General features: G+C 45.2%; 2 protein-coding genes across 2 annotated transcripts in view; both read right to left on the bottom strand.

The window, feature by feature from the left end:
- Nucleotides 1-1,573: 1,573 nt before the first annotated feature.
- On the bottom strand, nucleotides 1,574-3,540 carry LOC149460645 (uncharacterized). Its single transcript, XM_089679410.1, has 2 exons — nucleotides 2,434-3,540; nucleotides 1,574-1,634 (listed from the first exon to the last, which is right to left on the bottom strand). Exons 1-2 carry the CDS (start codon nucleotides 3,435-3,437, stop codon nucleotides 1,574-1,576), a joined length of 1,065 nt encoding a protein of 354 aa, XP_089535536.1. The 5' UTR covers nucleotides 3,438-3,540.
- Nucleotides 3,541-22,496: 18,956 nt separating this feature from the next.
- Nucleotides 22,497-24,775, bottom strand: part of LOC149460644 (uncharacterized) — a gene marked incomplete at its 5' end in the record, with an annotated part of 43,587 nt that continues 41,308 nt past the window's right edge. The window contains one exon of the mRNA XM_089679409.1: nucleotides 22,497-24,769. Coding sequence (XP_089535535.1) covers nucleotides 23,543-24,769 — 1,227 coding nt within the window. The remainder of the gene's footprint in view (nucleotides 24,770-24,775) is intronic.

Genomic DNA, 24,775 nt, shown 5'->3' with positions numbered 1-24,775 from the left:
GCTGCCTCTTAGACATGGACATTTCATGGTTCATATGACCTGCTGCCTCTTAGACATGGACATACCATGGTTCATATGACCTGCTGCCTCTTAGACATGGACATTTCATGGTTCATATGACCTGCTACCTCTTAGACATGGACATTTCATGGTTCATATGACCTGCTGCCTCTTAGACATGGACATACCATGGTTCATATGACCTGCTGCCTCTTAGACATGGACATTTCATGGTTCATCTTGAACACCTGTTTTTCAAAGCCTTTCACACACACAAAGTTAAACTTACACTAGCTGAGTGACTTTCCTTGTCATGTAGGGGAGACAGAGATATGAAAGAATACAGACGTCTGTTATAGCTGAATTAATTGTTCTACAAGGGGGAGGGCGCGGCTGGTCCAGACTCTGATGTCGGGATCTTTCCCCAGCCTGGACCGGCTGAGTGACGTCAGCTGACAGCGGGCTTCACCTGAAAACGGGTCACAGGAGATCAGAATGAACTGCACTCCTCTGATCCACAGAAGTACAGACAAAAGAGCTTTGCCTGAACTTCTCCTTCAAAGAATATGTTCCTCCAACATGTCCTATTCCTGATCTGTGCCGGCTGTCCCATGTCCTGGTATGAAGACGTCTCCTCTTCTCTCTGTATTGCTTCCTTTGTGTGAGATCCCCGGTGATCCTGCCAGTCACTCTGATTTCCTATTAAAACTCAGCGTGGTCAGTTCTGTAGCTGTGCTGGGAGCTCAGCCTGCTCTCCTCCAATCATCAGACTTGTCCTGACATCCCCTTCCCTGCACAGCCATTCACAGGGAAGACCAGTGAACTGAAGACAAGTGATCACATGAACAGTAGTAAGGAAGATGTCACTTCCTGATATCATTGCTTACTACTAGTGAAATCTGTGAATGATCACCGAGGTCACATGGTACAGGGCTATTCCCAACAGACTTGTACCATGTGACAAGCTGTGACCAATCAAAGCTCTCATAGTATTTCTCAATGGCTGCAGAAATGCAGCTGGAGAGAAGGAGAAATTATTGCTTTTACAGCCTTTATGGGTATAAAAAACATAAATAATATGATAAAAACATAAAAATGTAAAAAAATTTTTGAAAAATTATAATTTTTGGTTATAAACTAATTTTTTTTTTTTTTTTACTAAAAGATATCTGAATACATTCTGGCCAAGATTTTTGAAGAAAGATTATTTATTTGCAAAATTTTATAAGAAACATTTTTTTGGACATTTTCATTTATATATCAAAAAAATAAAAATTCCAGCAGTGAATAAATACTACCAAAATAAAGTTTTATGGGTCTCACAGTGCGGGAGTGTGACCTCAGAGTGACGAAGTATGACTTCAGAGTGGCGGAGCGTGACCTCAGAGTGCCGGAGCATGACCTCAGGTCAGGGGCGGACTGACCATTTGGAAACTCAGGCACTGCCCGAGGGCCCGGGGTCAGTAGGGGGCCCCAGGAGATGCCTCTGGTACCTTTTTCATAGGCTTTTTTGAGTTTGGGCAAGGACACAGGGGCCCCATGATCCCCTATTGCCCAGGGGCCCCATGAGTTGTCAGTCCACTCCTGTCTCAGGGATTAGTATGGAGCTGTGTCTGACGAAGGAAACCAAGGCTCTATTTAGAGAACATTCATTGGACCAATGAGACAATCATTCCTCCAGCTGTGACAACATCAGGCCATATGTTAAGTAACACAGTGATTTCCTATGATCGCCGGCTCCATCTAGTGACCATAATGGGGATTTTTTCTGAAATTTCTCAATCAGCAAAAACTAGTGCAATACCACATTATGACCACTAGATGGAGCTAAAAAATTGATGTATGAAAAAATATGGCCAATATTCATCATGGCTGGGCGACTGTTGGTCACATTTATTCAACTATCTTTTTCTTAAAACAGACCTCCAACTGTTTGTGAAATCTCCCACCACAAAATGTACTCACAATGTGCCAATCACAGGGCAGGACTCCATTTTTATTCTTCTCCTGCCATCAATAGCCAACCCGGTCCCACACTTCATCCATGTCTTTGGATGATCTCTGATCTCTGATCTCCTTATGAACTGTTTCTTCCATGATGAAGATCAGCCATGGAGTATATCTGAGGTGTATATCAGGGTGTGCTTCTTCCCCACATGAGAGCTGGGATGTCCAGCGACATTCATCTAGAAGACATTTCCCGCACTCAAGGCACTAATACACCTCCAGGGTTGTGTGGGACCCCTGATGTACAGGAGGGCAGGACTAAAGTGGGGAACATTTCCTCATTCAGGACAGGAAAGTGGCTTCTTCCCCGTGTGAGATCTCTGATGTCTGGAAAGATGGGACTTCTGGGAAAAACATTTCCCGCACTCAGGACAGGAAAACGGCTTCTCCCCTGTGTGAGATCTCTGATGTGTGGAAAGATCAGACTTCTGGGAAAAACATTTCCCGCACACAGAACAGGAATACGGCTTCTCCCCCGTGTGAGATCTCTGATGTCTGTGAAGACTGAACTTTCCTGAAAAACATTTCCCGCACTCAGGACAGAAATACAGCTTCTCCCCCGTGTGAGTTCTCTGATGTGTGTAAAGATAGGACTTGACTGAAAAACATTTCCCGCACTCAGGACAAGAATATGGCTTCTCCCCCGTATGAGTTCTTTTATGCCTATTAAAATTGTTTTTAGAACTGAAACATTTCCTGCACTCAGGACAGGAATACGACTTCTCCCCCGTGTGAGATTTCTTATGTGTGTAAAGAATAGACCTGTCTGAAAAACATTTCCCGCACTCAGGACAGGAATACGGCTTCTCCCCCGTGTGAGATCTCTGATGTGTGTGCAGACTGGACTTGTCTGAAAAACATTTCCCACACTCAAGACAGGAATATGGCTTCTCCCCCGTGTGAGTTCTTTTATGCCTATTAAGACTGTTTTTAGAACTGAAACATTTCCCGCACTCAGTACAGGAATATGGCTTCTCCCCCGTGTGAGATTTCTGATGTTTGTAAAGAATGGACTTGACTGAAAAACATTTCCCGCACTCAGGACAGGAATACGGCTTCTCCCCCTTGTGCAATCTCTGATGTGCGTAAAGACTGGACTTGACTGCATACCATTTCCCACACTCAGTACAGGAGAAGCTCTTCCCTGTTGGAAGGCCGGCCCGGTCCCGCACAGTCTGAGGTTCCTCAGGATACGAGGAATCCGATGGTCCATCTACACTGGGTGGTGCCGGATGGACATTGGAGGGAGCCGGGTTTTCTCCTGGACTATACTGTGTGATGTCCTCATCTTCTACTTTCCAGTCTGGAGACAAAGTGAGACAATCCTCGGAGGTTTTCCTCATCTCCCGGCCATGGACTAAAATACAAAGACAAAGAGGATTACTAGACAGGAGCTGATTGGTTCCCCCAAACCAGGACTCCGCCCACATCAGGCAGCTTGGTCTTTGAGGAGCTTACAATTCCACCCTCAAGGGAACTAGGAAATGGCTCCTCTGATCTCCTACCAGGTCATTTCTTTATTCATGGACCTTAGTCAGAGAGTGAGGAAACAACCAGAACTGTCTTTTATAGGAGGGACAGTGATGAGGGGATTATAGGACGAGGGTCCCCACCCCCTCTATCACTCATCGCCATCTTCCCAACACAAGAAGTACTGCACTTCCTTATTTAGTCCATGATTTAGTCATGAAGAACAGCGGGGCTGAGCCCCACCAGAGGTCAGAGAGTGAGGATGGGGGGAGAACAACCAAGATGAAGACTGGACTGATCCTGAAGACCACCATCATTGGGGTATTGACTCCTCCCTCATTATCACTTTCTGTTTAAGGGTCCAAAGTTGGAGGATGTTATCATATTATTATCACCATGTAAAAGTCTGTGCTCCAATCACATCATCCGATATAAAATGTCCAGCTGGGAGGAAATGGGGGGAGCAAAAGAGAATCCATATTATGTGTATATATAGCAGTGGGGGGAGGGGGAGAGCAGAAGTCAGGAGTATGTAATGTACAACATAGAGTATATAGTGCAGGGGTCAGGAGTATGTAATGTACAACATAGAGTATATAGTGCAGGGGTCAGGAGTATGTAATGTACAACATAGAGTATATAGTGCAGGGGTCAGGAGTATGTAATGTACAACATAGAGTATATAGTGCAGGGATCAGGAGTATGTAATGTACAACATAGAGTATGTAGTGCAGGGGTCAGGAGTATGTAATGTACAACATAGAGTATATAGTGCAGGGGTCAGGACTATGGAATGTACAACATAGAGTATATAGTGCAGGGGTCAGGAGTATGTAATGTACAACAGAGTATATAGTGCAGGGGTCAGGAGGATGTAATGTACAACATGGAGTATATAGTGCAGGGGTCAGGGGTATGTAATGTACAACATAGAGTATATAGTGCAGGGGTCAGGAGTATGTAATGTACAACATAGAGTATAAAGTGCAGGGGTCAGGAGGAGTATGTCATGCACAACATAGAGTATATAGTACAGAGGTCAGGAGTATGTAATGTACAACATAGAGTATATAGTGCAGGGGTCAGGAGTATGTAATGTACAACAGAATATATAGTGCAGGTGTCAGGTACCGACTGGCGGTAACTCTAGAGATCCACAGGCTGGGATTCCCCAGGGCGTGGAGTCTAAGCTTCAGTCTGCTTGTTCACCAGAGCCCCTGATGGTGGGGATGGACTTGGAGCAGGCTGAGACCCGGTCGTGGCCCCTGAGTACACCCAGCTGTGGTAGAGGTAAATGCCAGTGGTATGTAGCGGATAAGAGCCTGCTGTGAAGGGGCAGAGCAGAACCGGGCAATAGCGGATGGATCCGTGCAGGATGGATGGACGGATGACACTGTGGAGAGATAGCAAACTCAGGCATGCCAGGTCAGTAACAGTGAAGGCGAAACAGTACAGAGCAGTAGGCAGAGAGTAATCGGGTCACAAGCCAGGTTCAGCAGCAGGAGGTCAGGTTATCAGGAACAGGCAGAAGAGAAGTCAAGACGGGTCAGGGCAGGAGACGGTCAACAGCAATTAGGGCCAGGCTAGGTTGGCAACAAGGCAATCTCAGGAACAGAATGAGCAGGAACAACAGGAAGACCATACGGCAATTTGAGCATTGCAAGGGATCGGTTTAAATAGTGCGCCTTGCACTGTCATTGGTGCCAGGCGCACGTCCGTGTGTGCGAATGCGCATGCGCGACCGTGATTGTTGCCACGGTCGTCTATGATCTAGCGCCCGCATGCTGGTGCGCATTGAGATCCCTGACAGCAGGGGTCAGGAGTATGTAATGTACAACAAAGAGAATATAGTGCAGGGGTCAGGAGTATGTAATGTACAACGAAGAGAATATAGTGCAGGGGTCAGGAGTGTGTAATGTACAACATAGATTATATAGTGCAGGGGTCAGGAGTATGTAATGTACAACAGAGTATATAGTGCAAGGGTCAGGAGTATATAATGTACAACATAGAGTATATAGTGCAGGGGTCAGGAGTATGTAATGTACAACATAGAGTATATAGTGCAGGGGTCAGGAGTATGTAATGTACAACAGAGTATATAGTGCAGGGGTCTGGAGTATGTAATGTACAACATAGAGTATATAGTGCAGGGGTCAGGAGTATGTAATGTACAACATAGAGTATATAGTGCAGGGGTCAGGAGTATGTAATGTACAACATAGAGTATATAGTGCAGGGGTCAGGAGTACGTAATGTACAACATAGAGTATATAGTGCAGGGGTCAGGAGTATGGAATGTACAACATGGAGTATATAGTGCAGGGGTCAGGAGTATGTAATGTACAACACAGAGTATATAGTGCAGGGGTCAGGAGTATGTAATGTACAACATAGAGTATATAGTGCAGGGGTCAGGAGGATGTAATGTACAAGTTATATAGTATAAGGGTCAGGACTCTCAGTATTAGTATTCTGTAATCAGTGGAAGCTTAAATTTGTACTGTAGACAACATGTAGAGGTGAGTTGGGATTAAACCATCATGAAAAAGGTTAGATTGGAGGTTACCAAATCCTTGGACAGAGGGGTGGCGGCGGGCGTGGTATACTTGGACACAGGGGTGGAGGCGGGCGTGGTATACTTGGACACAGGGGTGGCGGCGGGCGTGGTATACTTGGACACAGGGGTGGCGGCGGGCGTGGTATACTTGGACACAGGGGTGGCGGTGGGCGTGGTATACTTGGACACAGGGGTGGCGGTGGGCGTGGTATACTTGGACACAGGGGTGGCGGTGGTATACTTGGACACAGGGGGGGCGGTGGGCGTGGTATACTTGGACAGAGGGGTGGCGGTGGACGTTGTATACTTGGACAGAGGGGTGGCGGTGGACGTTGTATACTTTGACAGAGGGGTGGCGGTGGACGTTGTATACTTGGACAGAGGGGTGGCGGTGGACGTGGTATACTTGCACAGAGGGGTGGCGGTGGACGTGGTATACTTGGACAGAGGGGTGGAGGTGGACGTGGTATACTTGGACAGAGGAGTGGCGGTGGACGTGGTATACTTGGACAGAGGGGTGGCGGTGGACGTGGTATACTTGGACAGAGGGGTGGCGGTGGACGTGGTATACTTGGACAGAGGGGTGGCGGTGGATGTGGTATACTTGAACAGAGGGGTGGTGGTGGACGTGGTATACTTGGACAGAGGGGTGGCGGTGGACGTGGTATACTTGGACAGAGGGGTGGCGGTGGACGTGGTATACTTGGACAGAGGGGTGGCGGTGGACGTGGTATACTTGGACAGAGCGGTGGTGGGGGACTTGGTATACTTGGACAGAGGGGTGGCGGTGGACGTGGTATACTTGGACAGAGGGGTGGCGGTGGACGTGGTATACTTGGACAGAGCGGTGGTGGGGGATGTGGTATACTTGGACAGAGGGGTGGCGGTGGACGTGGTATACTTGGACAGAGGGGTGGCGGTGGACGTGGTATACTTGGACAGAGGGGTGGTGGGGGATGTGGTATACTTGGACAGAGGGGTGGCAGTGGACGTGGTATTGTCAGTAACCCGGATATGAGCAGAGATGTGTGGACTGACATAGGGAACACCAGGCTTCAGGAGTAATGAAAACAATACAATTTATTTGTGAGACACCAATATACAACGCACAGTGCAAGAACAACTAGATAACAAACACTTCACCCAATATAAACATGAACAGCAACAAGAGTAGTCAGGCCAGCCGGGGTCATACACAGGAGATCAACCATGGGATGCAGAGGAAGACGGGACACAGAGCAGGTAATAGGTAGCAGGGCAACGGTTTATCAGGTAACGGGGTAGCAGAGGGAAACAGAAAAAAAACCCAAAGGCACTGATCGCAGGCCTGGTTGCTGTTTAAATACGCCTCCTGCAACCAGCCTCAGGTGATGACTTGATTGCAGGAGGTAAGATCCTGGCTGCTGAAAAGGCACCTGCTGGTACGTCCTGGTACTGCAACCAGCGGTGAGTCCTTTCCTGACAGGTATACTTGGACAAAGAGGTGGCAGTGGACGTGGTATGCTTGGACAGGGGTGGGCGGTGGTATACTTGGACAGAGGGGTGGCGGTAAACGTGGTATACTTGGACAGAGGGGTGGCTGTGGACGAGGTATACTTGAACACAACGGTGGTGGTAGACGTGGTATACTTGGACACAGGGGTGGAGATGGACGTGGTATACTTGGACACAGGGATGGAGGCGGGCGTGGTATACTTGGACACAGGGGTGGCGGCGGGCGTGGTATACTTGGACACAGGGGTGGCGGCGGGCGTGGTATACTTGGACACAGGGGTGGCAGCGGGCAAGGTATACTTGGAGACAGGGGTGGCGGTGGATGTGGTATACTTGGACACAGGGGTGGCGGTGGACGTGGTATACTTGGACAGAGGGGTGGCGGTGGACGTGATATACTTGGACAGAGGGGTGGCGGTGGACGTGGTATACTTGGACAGAGGGGTGGTGGTGGACGTGGTATACTTGGACAGAGGGGAGGTGGTGGACGTGGTATACTTGGACAGAGGGGTGGTGGTGGACGTGGTATACTTGGACAGAGGGGTGGCGGTGGACGTGGTATACTTGGACACAGTTCCCCACACATGGCTAATGTGTAAGGTAAAGTCTATGGGCTGGAAAAATCTGAATGTAAATGGATAGAAAACTGGCTAAAAGATCGTATTCAGAGAGTAGTGGTTAATGATTCATACTCTGAATGGTCTGGGGGTGTCAGTGGGGTACCCCAAGGTTCAGTGTTATTAGTGGGGTACCCCAGGGTTCAGTGTTATTAGTGGGGTACCCCAAGGTTCAGTGTTATTAGTGGTGTACCCCAAGGCTCAGTGTTATTAGTGGTGTACCCCAAGGTTCAGTGTTATTAGTGGTGTACCCCAGGGATCAGTGTTGGGACCCTTACTTATTAATATATATATATAAACAATATGGGGTGTGAGATTATAAATCCCATTCCAGTCTTTGCAGATGACACCAAGCTGTGCCGGGGAATAACGTCCTTACAGGATGTCTCCAACTTACAAGCCGACCTCAATGCTCTGTGTAATTGGGGGACTATGGGGCCAATGAGGGCTAATGGTGATAAATGTAAGGTTCTGCACTTGGGGGCTAAGAATATGCATCATACATACTAGGGGGGTACAACTGGGGGGTCAATGGTGGAGAAGGATCTCTGGGGGTCAATGGTGAAGAAGGATATGGGGGGACAATGGTGGAGAAGGATCTGGGGGCAATTGTGGAGAAGGATCTGGATGGGTCAATGGTGGAGAAGGATCTGGGGGTTCTGGTAAATTACCAGCCTAATAATGGAATGCAATGTAAAGCTGCGTGTTCTAAAGTGAACAAAATCCTCTCTTGTATTAGGACAGGTATAGACTCCAGAGAGAGAGATATCACCCCCCCCCCCCCCGGTACAAATCATTACTAATACCTCATCTGGAATATGCAGTTCAGTTTTGGGCTACAATTCACAAAAAGAACATTGGGGAACTGGAGGAAGTACAGAGAAGGGCAACCAAACTGATACGAGGCATGGAGGAGATCAGCTATGAGGAGAGATTAGAGGAACTGAATGTATTCTCTACTGAGAAGAGGAGATTAAGGGGGGATGTGATCTCCATGTATTATACATAAGGGGGGATATGATCTCCATGTATAATACATAAGGGGGATATGATCTCCATGTATAATACATAAGGGGGGATATGATCTCCATGTATAATACATAAGGGGGGGATATGATCTCCATGTATAATACATAAGGGGGGATATGATCTCCATGTATAATACATAAGGGGGATATGATCTCCATGTATAATATATAAGGGGGGATATGATCTCCATGTATAATACATAAGGGGGGATATGATCTCCATGTATAATACATAAGGGGGGATATGATCTCCATGTATAATACATAAGGGGGATATGATCTCCATGTATAATACATAAGGGGGGGATATGATCTCCATGTATAATACATAAGGGGGGGATATGATCTCCATGTATAATACATAAGGGGGGATATGATCTCCATGTATAATACATAAGGGGGGATATGATCTCCATGTATAATACATAAGGGGGGATATGATCTCCATGTATAATACATAAGGGGGGATATGATCTCCATGTATAATACATAAGGGGGGATATGATCTCCATGTATAATACATAAGGGGGGATATGATCTCCATGTATAATACATAAGGGGGATATGATCTCCATGTATAATACATAAGGGGGGATATGATCTCCATGTATAATACATAAGGGGGGATATGATCTCCATGTATAATACATAAGGGGGGGATATGATCTCCATGTATAATACATAAGGGGGGATATGATCACCTTGTATAATACATAAGGGGGGATATGATCACCATGTATAATACATAAGGGGGGATATGATCACCATGTATAATACATAAGGGGGGGGATATGATCTCCATGTATAATACATAAGGGGGATATGATCTCCATGTATAATACATAAGGGGGGATATGATCTCCATGTATAATACATAAGGGGGGGGATATGATCTCCATGTATAATACATAAGGGGGGATATGATCTCCATATATAATACATAAGGGGGGGATATGATCTCCATGTATAATACATAAGGGGGATATGATCTCCATGTATAATACATAAGGGGGGATATGATCTCCATGTATAATACATAAGGGGGGGATATGATCACCATGTATAATACATAAGGGGGGATATGATCTCCATGTATAATACATAAGGGGGATATGATCTCCATGTATAATACATAAGGGGGGGATATGATCTCCATGTATAATACATAAGGGGGGGATATGATCTCCATGTATAATACATAAGGGGGGATATGATCTCCATGTATAATACATAAGGGGGATATGATCTCCATGTATAATACATAAGGGGGGATATGATCTCCATGTATAATACATAAGGGGGGATATGATCTCCATGTATAATACATAAGGGGGGGATATGATCTCCATGTATAATACATAAGGGGGATATGATCTCCATGTATAATACATAAGGGGGATATGATCTCCATGTATAATACATAAGGGGGATATGATCTCCATGTATAATACATAAGGGGGAATATGATCTCCATGTATAATACATAAGGGGGATATGATCTCCATGTATAATACATAAGGGGGGATATGATCTCCATGTATAATACATAAGGGGGGATATGATCTCCATGTATAATACATAAGGGGGGGTATGATCTCCATGTATAATACATGAGGGGGGATATGATCTCCATGTATAATACATAAGGGGGGATATGATCTCCATGTATAATACATAAGGGGGATATGATCTCCATGTATAATACATAAGGGGGGATATGATCTCCATGTATAATACATAAGGGGGGATATGATCTCCATGTATAATACATAAGGGGGATATGATCTCCATGTATAATACATAAGGGGGATATGATCTCCATGTATAATACATAAGGGGGGGGATATGATCTCCATGTATAATACATAAGGGGGGATATGATCTCCATGTATAATACATAAGGGGGATATGATCTCCATGTATAATACATAAGGGGGATATGATCTCCATGTATAATACATAAGGGGGAATATGATCTCCATGTATAATACATGAGGGGGGATATGATCTCCATGTATAATACATAAGGGGGGGATATGATCTCCATGTATAATACATAAGGGGGATATGATCTCCATGTATAATTCATAAGGGGGATATGATCTCCATGTATAATACATAAGGGGGGATATGATCTCCATGTATAATACATAAGGGGGGATATGATCTGCATGTATAATACATAAGGGGGGATATGATCTCCATGTATAATACATAAGGGGGATATGATCTCTATGTATAATTCATAAGGGGGATATGATCTCCATGTATAATACATAAGGGGGATATGATCTCCATGTATAATACATAAGGGGGGGATATGATCTCCATGTATAATACATAAGGGGGGATATGATCTGCATGTATAATACATAAGGGGGGGTATGATCTCCATGTATAATACATGAGGGGGGATATGATCACCATGTATAATACATAAGGGGGGGATATGATCTCCATGTATAATACATAAGGGGGGGATATGATCTCCATGTATAATACATAAGGGGGGATATGATCTCCATGTATAATACATAAGGGGGATATGATCTCCATGTATAAAACATAAGAGGGGATATGATCTCCATGTATAATACATAAGGGGGGGATATGATCACCATGTATAATACATAAGGGGGGATATGATCTCCATGTATAATACATAAGGGGGGATATGATCTCCATGTATAATACATAAGGGGGGATATGATCTCCATGTATAATACATAAGGGGGGGATATGATCACCATGTATAATACATAAGGGGGATATGATCTCCATGTATAATAATACATAAGGGGGGATATGATCACCATGTATAATACATAAGGGGGATATGATCTCCATGTATAATACATAAGGGGGGATATGATCTCCATGTATAATACATAAGGGGGATATGATCTCCATGTATAATACATAAGGGGGGATATGATCTCCATGTATAATACATAAGGGGGGGATATGATCTCCATGTATAATACATAAGGGGGATATGATCTCCATGTATAATACATAAGGGGGGATATGATCTCCATGTATAATACATAAGGGGGATATGATCTCCATGTATAATACATAAGGGGGGATATGATCTCCATGTATAATACATAAGGGGGGATATGATCTCCATGTATAATACGTAAGGGAGGGATATGATCTCCATGTATAAGACATAAGGGGGATATGATCTCCATGTATAATACATAAGGGGGGATATGATCTCCATGTATAATACATAAGGGGGGATATGATCTCCATGTATAATACATAAGGGGGATATGATCTCCATGTATAATACATAAGGGGGGGATATGATCTCCATGTACAATACATAAGGGGGGATATGATCTCCATGTATAATACATAAGGGGGATATGATCACCATGTATAATACATAAGGGGGGATATGATCTCCATGTATAATACATAAGGGGGGATATGATCTCCATGTATAATACATAAGGGGGGATATGATCTCCATGTATAATACATAAGGGGGGATATGATCTCCATGTATAATACATAAGGGGGGATATGATCTCCATGTATAATACATAAGGGGGGGTTGCTGTAGGAAAGTCCTGGATTCTTTCTTGGATACACAGAATATAACTGGATATAAGATTTATAGGGAAAGTTGATCCAGGGAATATCCGATTGCCTCTCGGGGGGTCAGGAAGGAATTTTTTCCCCTGCAGGAGGAGATCGGATCGTGCTTTGCTGGGTTTTTGCCTTCTGGTGGATCAGCTGTGGGTGTCGGATTATAACTTTTATTTTTAATGGTACAACTAGATGGAATGTCTTTTTTCAGCCAGACTAACTATGTAACTATGTAGGTCCTACACCGCTGCCTCCCATCTCCTGAGACTGCACTCAGTGACTTGGGTCTGAGACACTACAGACATATCCCTCCACCCGGCACAGCCAGCAGACAACAGAGAAGGTCCCCTGGAGGAGTCAGGCACAAGGCAGGAGACCCCAGTCACATGTCCTGGGTGCCTACATTATGCAATGCTTATAGGAAAAATCAACATTTTGCTGCCAGCTGAACCCCAGAACCTCCATAAATCCAGTCTAGATACATAAATTGTGTCTGCAGCACAGAGAAGGAAGATTATCCGAGAGAAATCCAGGAATACAGGACGGGGAACACAGCTCAGGAAAGTGACCAGGGGATTACAGGCTGATATCACCCAGTCCCCGCCCTACTCTGGACCAATCAGTGAGCAGTATGGGTGGAGGAATGGATTTAGTGTTCATGACCCACCTGTGCTGATCTCTGTAGGAGTGTCCTCCTCTATAAATGTCCCCGTTATTCCATCCTCCTCCATAGACTGCTGATCATCCCTCACATACGCCTCTTCTTCTTCTGCTTTCACCTCAAATTCTATATCGATTGGATCTCCACTCTAAATCAAGGAAATGAGAGAAAATATCATCTGTAAAATGTAAGGTCACATAAAATATCCACACATTGTCTCTACAAGTCCATGTTCTAGATGCTCCATCCCACCAACCTTGCAATGGGGAGGGATGGTGTGATCTTCCTGTGTGGAATCCCGGGAATACAGAGGATAGGGACATCTCTCTGGTGGGTTCCTGGTATTAGGTGGCTCCATCATATCCTTGTGTCCTTCTGAAAACTCCTCCATCACTCCATACTCCTCATCCTCCTCTTTATACTCTTCTTTAACATCAATATTCTCATCCCCGAGGATTCCACTCTGAAAGATATAATAAAACATTCATTGTAACAAACATGCTGTGTATAAATCACAACTACCAATAATTGTCATCATCTACCTGATGATGGTGAGGGATGGTGTGACCTTCCTGTGTGGAATCCCGGGAATACAGAGGACGGGGACATCTCTCTGGTGGGTTCCCATGACTGGATCCATCTGTAGGAAACACACACACTGACTGAATCCATTGTTTCTATGTGTTTATCAGATGATGGGGGATCTAGGTGGATCCTCCGTACTGCTCTCTCCTTTACAATAAAGTCTCCTCTTACCCGGTGATGTGAGGGGCGGCTGATTGTCCATCATGACGTCCTTGTAGAGGTCCTTGTGTCCTTCTAAATATTGATGTGTATCATCATCTGCTGGAGATAAAAGACGTCACAGTGACTATGGAGGAAGAGGACGGACATGACTATGGAGGAAGAGGACAGACATGATGGGGGTTACTGGGTGTAAATAGAACATAACATTACCTCCTCTGCTGCCACGTCTCCAATCTCCTTCACACAGCATGAAACTTCCTGTCTTTATTCCAGATGACTTCCTGTCTGTACCTGGCATCACTTCCTGTCTGTACCTGACATCACTTCCTGTCTGTATTCCATAGAGAAGTCCTTTCTGGGGAGAAATGAGATCACCATCTTGTGGAGTTCAGAGGAACTGCAGCCCTGAGACATGTCCCCTAATAACCATTCCTGCATTGTATCTACCTTACAGAGATACCAGGGGAGTTCTAAAATAACTAAAAAAGTAAGAAACAATAAACCTAACTCTTATGCAACAAACTGTTTAAATAATATATTTTACTACAGATAGGAACGTCTTAAAGACACAGAACACAAGATACAAACAAAATATATATAATAACAGATACCTCCAAAACAAATCAATTTTCTTCCCAGGTATCTTCACTGCCCCAATAGAAGGCAGGTACATCTTTAGTGCCATCTAGACTGGCTACGAAGATGAAAAGATTGAAGCTGTGCTCTCCAAATCCAACTTGGGCATTGCCAGGGTGGACTCTGAGGGCTACCAACCAGAAGGCCTGGAGAAGAAGCCCCTCATAGAAAACAAGACCACCACCAGCTCACTTGGGGTCTTCAATATTATTCTACAGCTGAGTGCGGGTGACACCGTCTGCATTGACCTGGTGACCGGAAAGTTGGCCCATTCTGATGAGCCTCTGACAGTGTTCAGTGGCATCTTCCTGTACGAGGGGGAAGTGGACTTCTAGGGGGACTCAAACTACTTAACCTGTTGATTTTTTTGTACAATAAGAAGGGCGAAACCTCTCTATGGTGAATTTTGAGTCATTTTTCTGTTGTTAATATTATCTGGGGCCAGAAGAGTAATGAGTGAGTGTCTGAGGACAATCCTGGAAGATAAGAAAATATTTACCCACCAAGGGACATCTTCCAGGATGAGGGGCCCGGCAGCCATCTTGTATAAACTTCCGCTCAGCAAGCCTATGAATGCACCTCACAGATCCAGCTATCCCCATTATAAAACCACTTAGCTTTTCAACAGTACCAAGGTTATCCCGGCACAAAGTCACCGACACAAATAAACAATCTTTATTGTATAAGACAAGATATATCAATGATGTGACTGGACAGACGAGTTACAGGGAGTCAGTTGTGTTGTGTTTATTAAATGGGGTCAGATCAGACCTCCATCCACAATCAAAGGTGTCTGTTCCATTTTAACACACAATACATGACAATGATTTGTATCCTGGTGAATGGGTGTGTGTGTGGGGGGGGGGTGTCCGGGGTTGTGGCCAGCTTACTACTCAGGGTGTAACCATAGAGATAGGCTGGGCCAAGCAGATTTAAATTACAAATGGAAACCAAAACATTAATTGTGGATGGAGTGGTGAAGGATTAGAACTCCTATCAGGTTTTTACTATCTGGGGCTCTTTTGAGAGATTTTCCTACACTTCCTGTCCTCCTGACAACAATCTACCAATCAGGAAGTCAGGGGAGCTCTACAAGGAGCAGACAGGAATAAAAATCTGACAGGGGCTCTAGCTTTCTTCTAAGCTACTAATGTATTTTCCTTTCTTGTCCATTGTGGGACACAGGAGGCAGGTTATACTACCACCTATGGGCAGGGTCATCTTTGCCCTGCTTGGTTTTGGGTGGAGCATGTTCATCGATGTCCGGAGACCAGGTGGAGATTGCAGTCATGTGAAAAGTCAAACACTAAGGCAGTTCCCCGACTTGGCGATGAACCTTCACTGAGTGCAGTACTTAAAGCGCAGAGTTCCTCTGAAAAGTGACTTTTCATATGACACTATATTCTGTATCTTGGATGTTGCGTTAGGAGGGACGTGCTGAGCCTGTGCCCACTCCACCAGTCCAGTGTACCTCTGTTACCTCACTCCCAGTAACAGAATGGAGTCCCACCATGTACCTAGCATGGACCTCATGCATGCTCCTTCCTTCCCATACCTCATGACCAGGTCATAGATCTCTGTAATGTGGGTTTGGATCTTGTTTCTATTAGATGCTAATCGCTAGAGAGGGAGCCAAACAATGACCCCCTCGCTACCAGAGGACATGTCACCTCACCAGGTGTCGCAAATGTGCGCACCAGAGACTGAGGCAGTCTGCCATTTTGTTAAGAGTAGCCATGTTATTCCCTCATTCTTCCCCCCCTCACTCTAAGAAGCACAGTGACAGATGTGTGTGTGTTAAAAGTGTCACAGGCCAGATCCCAGCAGGGAGCCACAAGGTGCCCCACTGTCCCAAGAACCTGTGCCATTTCCCACCTTGGAAGAGATAAGACAAGCTTTCTCAGGAGTTGAAAGAGATTCTGACCTAATGAACCAATGCAGTGTAGGTGAAAGAATCAGATAACACTCAAAATCCATTTTTCCCCTATGTCTCATATCTTGAAATATAAGAAACTTACATAAAAAACAGACATACCGTCAGATTGGTTAGGAGGAGCCGAACAGTTTGATGGGTCACTCGACACATCTCGCATACACAGGAAAGCAGAAAAATAGATCTTGTGAACCGTTCAGCATAGAATTACTTAATTCATATCTAATCAATCCTCAGACTTATCTGCATAATAATCTACCCATGGGTTGAATGTCACTTGGGAAGTTATGGGAAGCTATGGGCCAAAATATGAGTTATGAAAGATTTTGGCTCTGGCTTAGCCCTACGCCCAGATGTTCCCTCCCAAACAGGGTATTGGTCCTTTGACTTCAGCAACACCCCCTGCTGGGAACTACAAATTAGGCTGTCAGGCCTAAGATTAGTTAAGTGGAAGAAGTCTCCCATCAATGCCATCTGGGGAGACACATGCCCTCTTGGTCTGAAACTTGTATCTGCTAACCCAGGACTTTGGCAAGTACCTTAACCCTTTCGCCTCTCTCTGATATCTTTTTGCTGTGCTATGGTTCTTTGTATATGTATATATATATATATATATATATCTTAGTTACTTCTTGTTTCTGTAAATATTTTTATTGCGCCCGTTTGACCTTTTAGTAATAAATCTTTCTTTCTGAAAGTGTTGAACTGTTTCTATAGCTCTGTATTGCACTTTACGAATCCCTGCCTCTAAAGAGAATGCTACTGTTTGTTTAACCCTCTGTATAACAGGCCTGTGTTATGATCATTTTATACAGACAATTATCTCAATCATTATAGTGTTTTAGCTGAGATCACCGAGTTTCCTCTTTCTCTGACAAAATGGAGGTGGTGGCAGAGTAAAGGGTTAATTGCGTAATTAACCTGACCCAGTAACAATCACTCAGGCTGCCGGTACATCGATCTGTGATCTATTAGCTGTAAAATCGTTGTGCAGGGTGCAGTTGGGTGTGGCATTGTTACGCATGTCACATCGCGGTTTTAGATTGGCTAGTCCTTTGGTCACAAGTTTGGGTGAGAAGGTCTGGGGTCTGATGCCGCGATCGTGACATATTGTACGTCGTGATCGTGGGATTGTCGCATGTTGGTGGTGGTGATCTTGCGATTGTGACACCAGGTACCACACCTAACAATTGGTTGCTTGTAGCTTGTTCCTTCACTTGGTTACCCATAGCAACTACACTCCTCTCCTGGTCTTGCCGAGTTAACCCTTTTATAACAATGTTACTTTATAACCCTCAGTGCGATACAATTTAGATGCACCAAAACCAACATTATTCACCCCTTTGAATACCTTCAGAGCAGGATCCTTCACTGAATGGGTTGCAGTGTACAGTTCAATATGAACAACATTTTTCCCCCTAGCTCTAACTATAGTAATGTGGCTGCCGAGACATACCTCTGTGAGGCAAGAGTCCATGGTGTTGTTCATGGCTTGATGTCTCCAAAAGTCCCAGTGTCTTCAATGGGCTGCAGGGCTTGCACCAAAATGCCTGGGAACTGAGTTACAATAGTATTGGACACAAGCAAACAGAAAACCTATAAGCCAGTCCCTGTATAACCCCTTCTGCTCCCAGCAAGCTTCAGTTTTTTGCTATTATCTTAAGTGGTTGGATGCTTCAGCTCTGAAGAAAAAAGTCTACTTATTTCTTTGCTAGCTTTCTAACTTTGTGGAATTTTCTTCTTGGTGACAGCAATCAAGGTTCCTTGGTGAGCTCAATCAAGGTTCCTTGGTGACATCAATCATTCAAGTTTTCTTGGTGACACCAATCAAGGTTTCTTGGTAACATCAATCAAGGTTCCTTGGTGACATCAGTCACTCAAGGTTCCTTGGTGACTTCAACCAATCAAGGATCCTTGGTGCCATCAATAAATCAAGGTTCTTTGGTGATCTTAGTCAATCAAGGTTCCTTGGTGACACCAATCAAGGTTCCTTGGTGACCTCAATCAAGGTTCCTTGGTGACATCAATCAAGGTTCCTTGGTGACATCAATCAATCAAGGTTCCTTGGTGACCTCAATTAAGATTTCTTGCTGACCTTAATCAAGGTTATTATTTTTTTATTATTATACAGGATTTATATAGCGCCAACAGTTTGCTCAGCACTGTACATTATAATGGGAGACAGTGCATGAGACAACACAGTAACAATACGATTCAATACACGAGGGGTTCGGATTGGGGTAGGAAGTTCCAGAGGATGGTGGAAGCCCTGGAGAAGTCCTGGAGATGAGCATGGGAAGAGGAGACCAGGGAACTAGAGAGTAGGAGGTCTTTTGAGGAGCAGAGAATATGTTTTGGGTGGTATTTGGATACCAGATCAGTGATGTTGTTTGGGGCAGTATTATGAACACCTTTATACGTCAATGTTAGCATTTTGAATTTTATCCGTTGGGCAATCGAGAGGCAGTAGAGGGATTGGCAGAGAGGGGTGGCGGATACTGAGCGGTTAGTAAGGTGGATGAGTCTGGCCGCAGCATTCAAGATAGACTGAAGTGGGGATAGCCTGTGGTGAGGTACGCCAATGAGGAGGGAGTTACAGTAGTCAAGTTGTGATATAATAAGGGAGTGAATGAGTTGCTTAGTGGTTTCCGGGGTTAGGAATGGATGTATTTTGGAAATGTTGCGGAGGTGAAGCCTACATGAGTTTGTCAGCGATTGGACCTGGGGCTGGAAGGACAGATTGGAGTCTAGGATGACACCTAGTGCTCTGGCTTGAGGGGTGGGACTGATGGTGGTGATGTTGGACTTGATGGAGAAGTCGGGGGGGGGGGGTGAGCTGGGGGGAAAACTAGGAGCTCAGTTTTGGAAAGATTTAGTTTGAGGAAGTGGAGTGACATCCAATCTGATATGCCTCTCAGTAGGCTTGTGATACGGGTGGAGACTGAAGGGGTGAGGCAAGGGGTAGAGAGATAGATTTGCATGCCGTCAGCATAGAGATGGTAGTTGAAGCCGTGAGAATGTATAAATTGGCCAAGGGAGGAGGTGTAGATGGAGAAGAGAAGGGGCCCAAGGACAGAACCTTGAGGGACCCCAACAGAGAGGGGGAGTGAAGAGGAGATGGCAACATTATAGGTAACACTGAAGGAGCACTGTGATAGATAGGAAGAGAGCCAGGAGGCAGCGGAGTCTCTGAGGCCCAGAGAGTGGAGTTTTTTGAGGAGGGGGTGGTCAACGGTGTCGAAAGCCATAGAGAGGTTGAGGAGTAGGAGCACTAAATAGTGGCCATTAGTTTTGGCAGTTAGCAGGTCATTGGTGACTTTGAGTAGGGCAGTTTCGGTGGAGTGTAGGGGGCAGAAGCCAGACTGTAGAGGATCAAGGAGGTTGTTGTCGGTGAGGTGGGAACTCAGGAAATTATAAACTAAGTGCTCTAGGAATTTGGATGTAAATGGCAGCAGGGAGATGGGTCTAAGGTTGTTTAGGTCGGTGGGATCCAGGGAGGGTGTTTTAAGTATGGGAGTGATGTGCGCATGCTTTAGAGGGGAGGGGAATGTGCCAGTAGAGAGGGAAAGATTAAAGATGTGAGTGAAGGAGCGTAGGATGGAGGAAGAGGATGATCATAGAAGTTGTGAGGGGACAGGGTCAAGGGGGCAGGTGGGGAGGTGGGCTTCTGAGAAGACCTTAGTGACCTCTTCAGTAGTAGCGAGGTTGAAGGAGTGGAGTGTAGAGGGGGTTTTAGTGTGAGGAATGCTAGGTGGGTGTCAAGGTCCTACCTTTCCTCAGAGGTTATGCTGCTCCATGTGCTGGCATCCATCTTAGGTTTCTGCAAAGCATGGTGGGAGCCTTTTATGCTTTCAGGCCTCTGCGGCTCCTCCTCCAGAGGGGTGTGGTTGATCACATTTAAGCCTGTTGTCTGCACTTGCTCTTTGCATTCGTGTCCTGTATGATTGTGTTGCAGCAAGCTCTTGTTCTACTCTCGTGGCTCTCCTGGAAACCGACTCGGCTTTGACTAAGACTATTCTCAGCCTTATCCCTTTATCTGACCTCCCGTTGCTGAACCCGGCTCATGACTGAAAGGATCTAGAGAACCTCCATTGTGTTGATGTACGCCATTTTAAGCATTAAGTTAGGTTTTTGCAGATATATTTGAAGTTTAATGGAACTGTTTTAGTTTGCTGAAGGATGTATCAACAAAGATAAGACGACCCTGAAGCTTCCTCTGTTCGACTATTTCTCAGAAAGCTAGCAGAAACAGTTTGTACCAAGAAATGTATATGTCATGTTTCATGTAGTCAGCTCATGATGGAAACTTACAAGTTACAGTTTTAGAACTCGCTCCCCCCCCTTATTATTTCTGTATCCTATATAATCTTAGTAATGTCTAATAAACTTTCAACATCTCTGAACATAAGCTGCCGTTATTTCCGTGTTCAAGGGGTGTTCCCAGAATTCTGCTGATAAACCAGGAATCTCTCCACAGACCGGGGGTCTCTGAGGGGATAAGAAAATCAATCCTTTCACTTACCTGACCTAAATCCAACAGAACACCTCTAGGATATCATGTTGTGGTCCATCCGACGCCACCAGGTTGCAACCAAACCGGATATCGTATGTAGTCTCCAGCGCCTCAGGATATGCACAGCCAAAAGGAAAGCCAAGGGAACCAGGACAGCGACAACCAAAGGAAATGCTTCAGGGGTGCAGCCCTCCTCAGACGGGGAGATCAGCCACTAGATAGAGAATAAACAGGTGCGCACACACCTTGTGCATTATCCAAGGATTATTGGAAGGAGTGAAAAATAAAACCATACTCACGGATGAAGCATGTATCTAAAAAGCATTTGCATAATGACGATGGCCACAACGGCAAGCAAGGTGTTCCAAGTGTCAGTGCGGTCAAATGCTGACGCGTTTCGGGGATGAATCCCTTTCCTCAGAGCTCCTGACCAGCCTCTGATGCAGATGTGTAGTGGATGGATGATGGGAGTCTTGCTGGTGATCTCTTACTAGGACCCTCCCCCGACATTGTCAGGCATGAATACAAGCACATGGGGGCCATACAGACTACTGAGGACCATTCTGAGTTGCTGCAATGACATTTCAGCACAATGGTATGACAGGCGGTGCCACCTGTGAGACTCGGCATGTGAAGGTAACATTGCCGCACTGTGAAGCTAAGCATGGAGGTCCCAGCAATGTGTACTCACCCAATCAGCTGCTTTCTTCATTTAGAGGTAGGTGATCAGGGGGCGGGTCTGTGACATCATCCTCTTCTAAGCCCCTCCCATCTGACCGTGCCCATTACTCTCCATGGCATGCCGAGCAGAACTTGGTTTTCATGTGTCTGCGTTGGGCTGATTTGTGGTCACCATGGATTGAATTATTAGGTGTAAACCAGGCAGATGGCTTGTTCTGGGGATTGTCAGTGATCACATGTCCTGTTATATGGATTCAATATCCATCGTCTGACATCCTAACAGGAGTTCTGTCATTTTTCAGGATGTCAGTAAAACATGTCCTCCGTCAGTAAATGTTCATGTTGTGTCAGTAATAAAAGTCACGGAGGGTTGGGAACCCTGCAAGGGGGGCAGAGATATGTGACTGCCTAGTCCAGCCTTTCTCAGCCAGGGTTCCTCCAAAGGGTTCTAGGGCTTCCTTGTCACTTCATTGGGCTGTATATGGAAGTGTCACCGACCAGCCGTTTCTGGATACACAGCTTTGTCATCATTGCACACACACACCATTTTGTTTTTCATTCAATACATTTTTTATTATAATTTCACTTTTAACAAGATTGCAGAAAAAAATCAGGAAACAGTAAAATAAGGAATCCGATTGGTCAGGAAGATCCCTTGTCTGGAATGTGGGGGCGGAGTCATTATTATTGGTGTACAATACAATACACAACGTGTTCCATTATTATAACAAAGTATTGTAGAAAAGATCCCAACATGTGACATGGCTGAATGAATGCTGGTCATATTAGTTCATCTATTCTCTAAGTGGGGCGGTATCTATTGGGCCAATCCCTTTTAAAAACAACACATAATATCGCCCTTCAAAGTGAAAACAGAAACGATTTGCACAAAATCAAAGAGTAGAAATATTTTCCGGTGGATCCCCTCTACCCAGACCCCATATGTAGACATAGAACAACAAGCTGTGTTCCCTCTCGTGCCGCACTCCTCCAACCACCCAAACCCACACAGAAGCCAAGGGAAATAATGAGAGGAAAGTTCCCCCCTAGTTTGGGGCAGAGTTCTCCTTCCCTCCTGTTGGGGGATGGGAGAAGGATGGACTAAAGACAGAGAGACGCTTCGGGGTCACCACTGTTCTGTAGAGCCTTGAAATGAAGGACATCAACTTCAGAAGTTCTTGTTGTCTGTGTAAAGTTCCCCGATAACGAGATCTGGGCTCTCCCGGCTTCTAGCTCTGTAACCCGCTATATCATTATCAGGAAACGCAACTCCGACACCCAAGAAGGGCTGAAGTTGTGTCCTTCATTTCCAGGATTTACTGACCACTCTGCACCCCAACATTTACTGCACTTCATCCATGTCTTTGGGGGCCTCTCATCTCCTTATCAACTGTTTCTTCCATGATGAAGATCAGCCATGGAGTATATCTGAGGTGTATATCAGGGTGTGCTTCTTCCCCACATGAGAGCTGGGATGTCCAGCAACATTCATCTAGAAAACATTTCCCGCACTGAAGACACTAATACACCTCCAGGGTTGTGTAGGACCCCTGATGTACAGGAAGACAGGACTTCAGTGAGGAACACTTTCCTCACTCAGGACAGGAAAGTGGATTCTTCCCCACATGAGATTTCTGATGTGTGGAAAGACTGGACTTCTGTGAAAAACATTTCCCGCACACAGGACAGGAATACGGCTTCTCCCCCATGTGAGATCTCTGATGTCTGTAAAGAGTGGACTTCTGTGAAAAAAATTTCCCACACTCAGAACAGGAATACGGCTTCTCCCCCGTGTGAGATCTCTGATGTCTGTAAAGAGTGGATTTCTGTGAAAAAAATTTCCCACACTCAGAACAGGAATACGACTTCTCCCCCGTGTGAGATCTCTGATGTTGATGAAGACTGTACTTCTGTGAAAAACATTTCCCGCACTCAGAACAGGAATACGGCTTCTCCCCCGTGTGAGATTTCAGATGTTTATGAAGACCGGACATCTCTGAAAAACGTTTTCCACACTCAGAACAGGAAACTGGTTTCTCCCCCGTGTGAGATCTCTGGTGTATGTAAAGATTGGACTTCCTTGTAAAACATTTCCCACACTCAGAACAGGAATATGCCTTCTCCCCTGTGTGAGATCTCTGATGTGTGTAAAGATGGGACTTCTGTGAAAAACATTTCCCGCACTCAGGACATAAATATGGCTTCTCCCCCGTGTGAGATCTCTGGTGTATGTAAAGATTGGACTTCAGTGAAAAACATTTCCAACACTCGGGACAGGAATATGCCTTCTCCCCCGTGTGAGATCTCTGATGTGTGTAAAGTTGGGACTTCAGTGAAAAACATTTTCCACACTCAGAACAGGAATATGGCTTCTCCCCCGTGTGAGATCTCTGATGTCTGTAAAGACTGGACTTCTCTGAAAAACATTTTCCACACTCAGGACAAGAATATGGCTTCTCCCCCATGTGAGATCTTTTATGCACATTAAGATGGGATTTATAACTGAAACATTTCCCACACTCAGCACAGGAATATGGCTTCTCCCCCGTGTGAGATCTTTTATGCACATTAAGACGGCATTCATAAAGGAAACCCTTCCCACACTCCGTACAGGAGAATGTCTTCCCTGTTGGAAGGCCGGCCTGGTCCCGCACAGTCTGAGGATCCTCAGGATACGAGGAATCCGATGGTCCATCTACACTGGGTGGTGCCGGATGGACATTGGAGGGAGCCGGGTTTTCTCCTGGACTATACTGTGTGATGTCCTCATCTTCTACTTTCCAGTCTGGAGACAAAGTGAGACAATCCTCGGAGGTTTTCCTCAT

This window comes from Staurois parvus, unplaced genomic scaffold, assembly GCF_062004578.1.
Source record: "Staurois parvus isolate SC_StPar_1 unplaced genomic scaffold, SC_StPar_1.0 ptg000223l, whole genome shotgun sequence".
In the NCBI taxonomy this organism is placed as follows: domain Eukaryota; kingdom Metazoa; phylum Chordata; class Amphibia; order Anura; family Ranidae; genus Staurois; species Staurois parvus.
Note: the sequence above shows the minus strand (reverse complement) of the source record. Positions and strands in the feature narration are given on the sequence as shown.

Bases quoted from the DNA above. Each gene is read 5' to 3' on its own strand.
- LOC149460645 (XM_089679410.1), bottom strand. From the start codon at position 3,437: ATGTGGGCGGAGTCCTGGTTTGGGGGAACCAATCAGCTCCTGTCTAGT. The intron at 1,635-2,433 runs GTCTGATCTTTC...TTCTCTAAATAG, and splicing joins GGGAAATGTTTTTCCCAGAA to AGCCTTGGTTTCCTTCGTCA.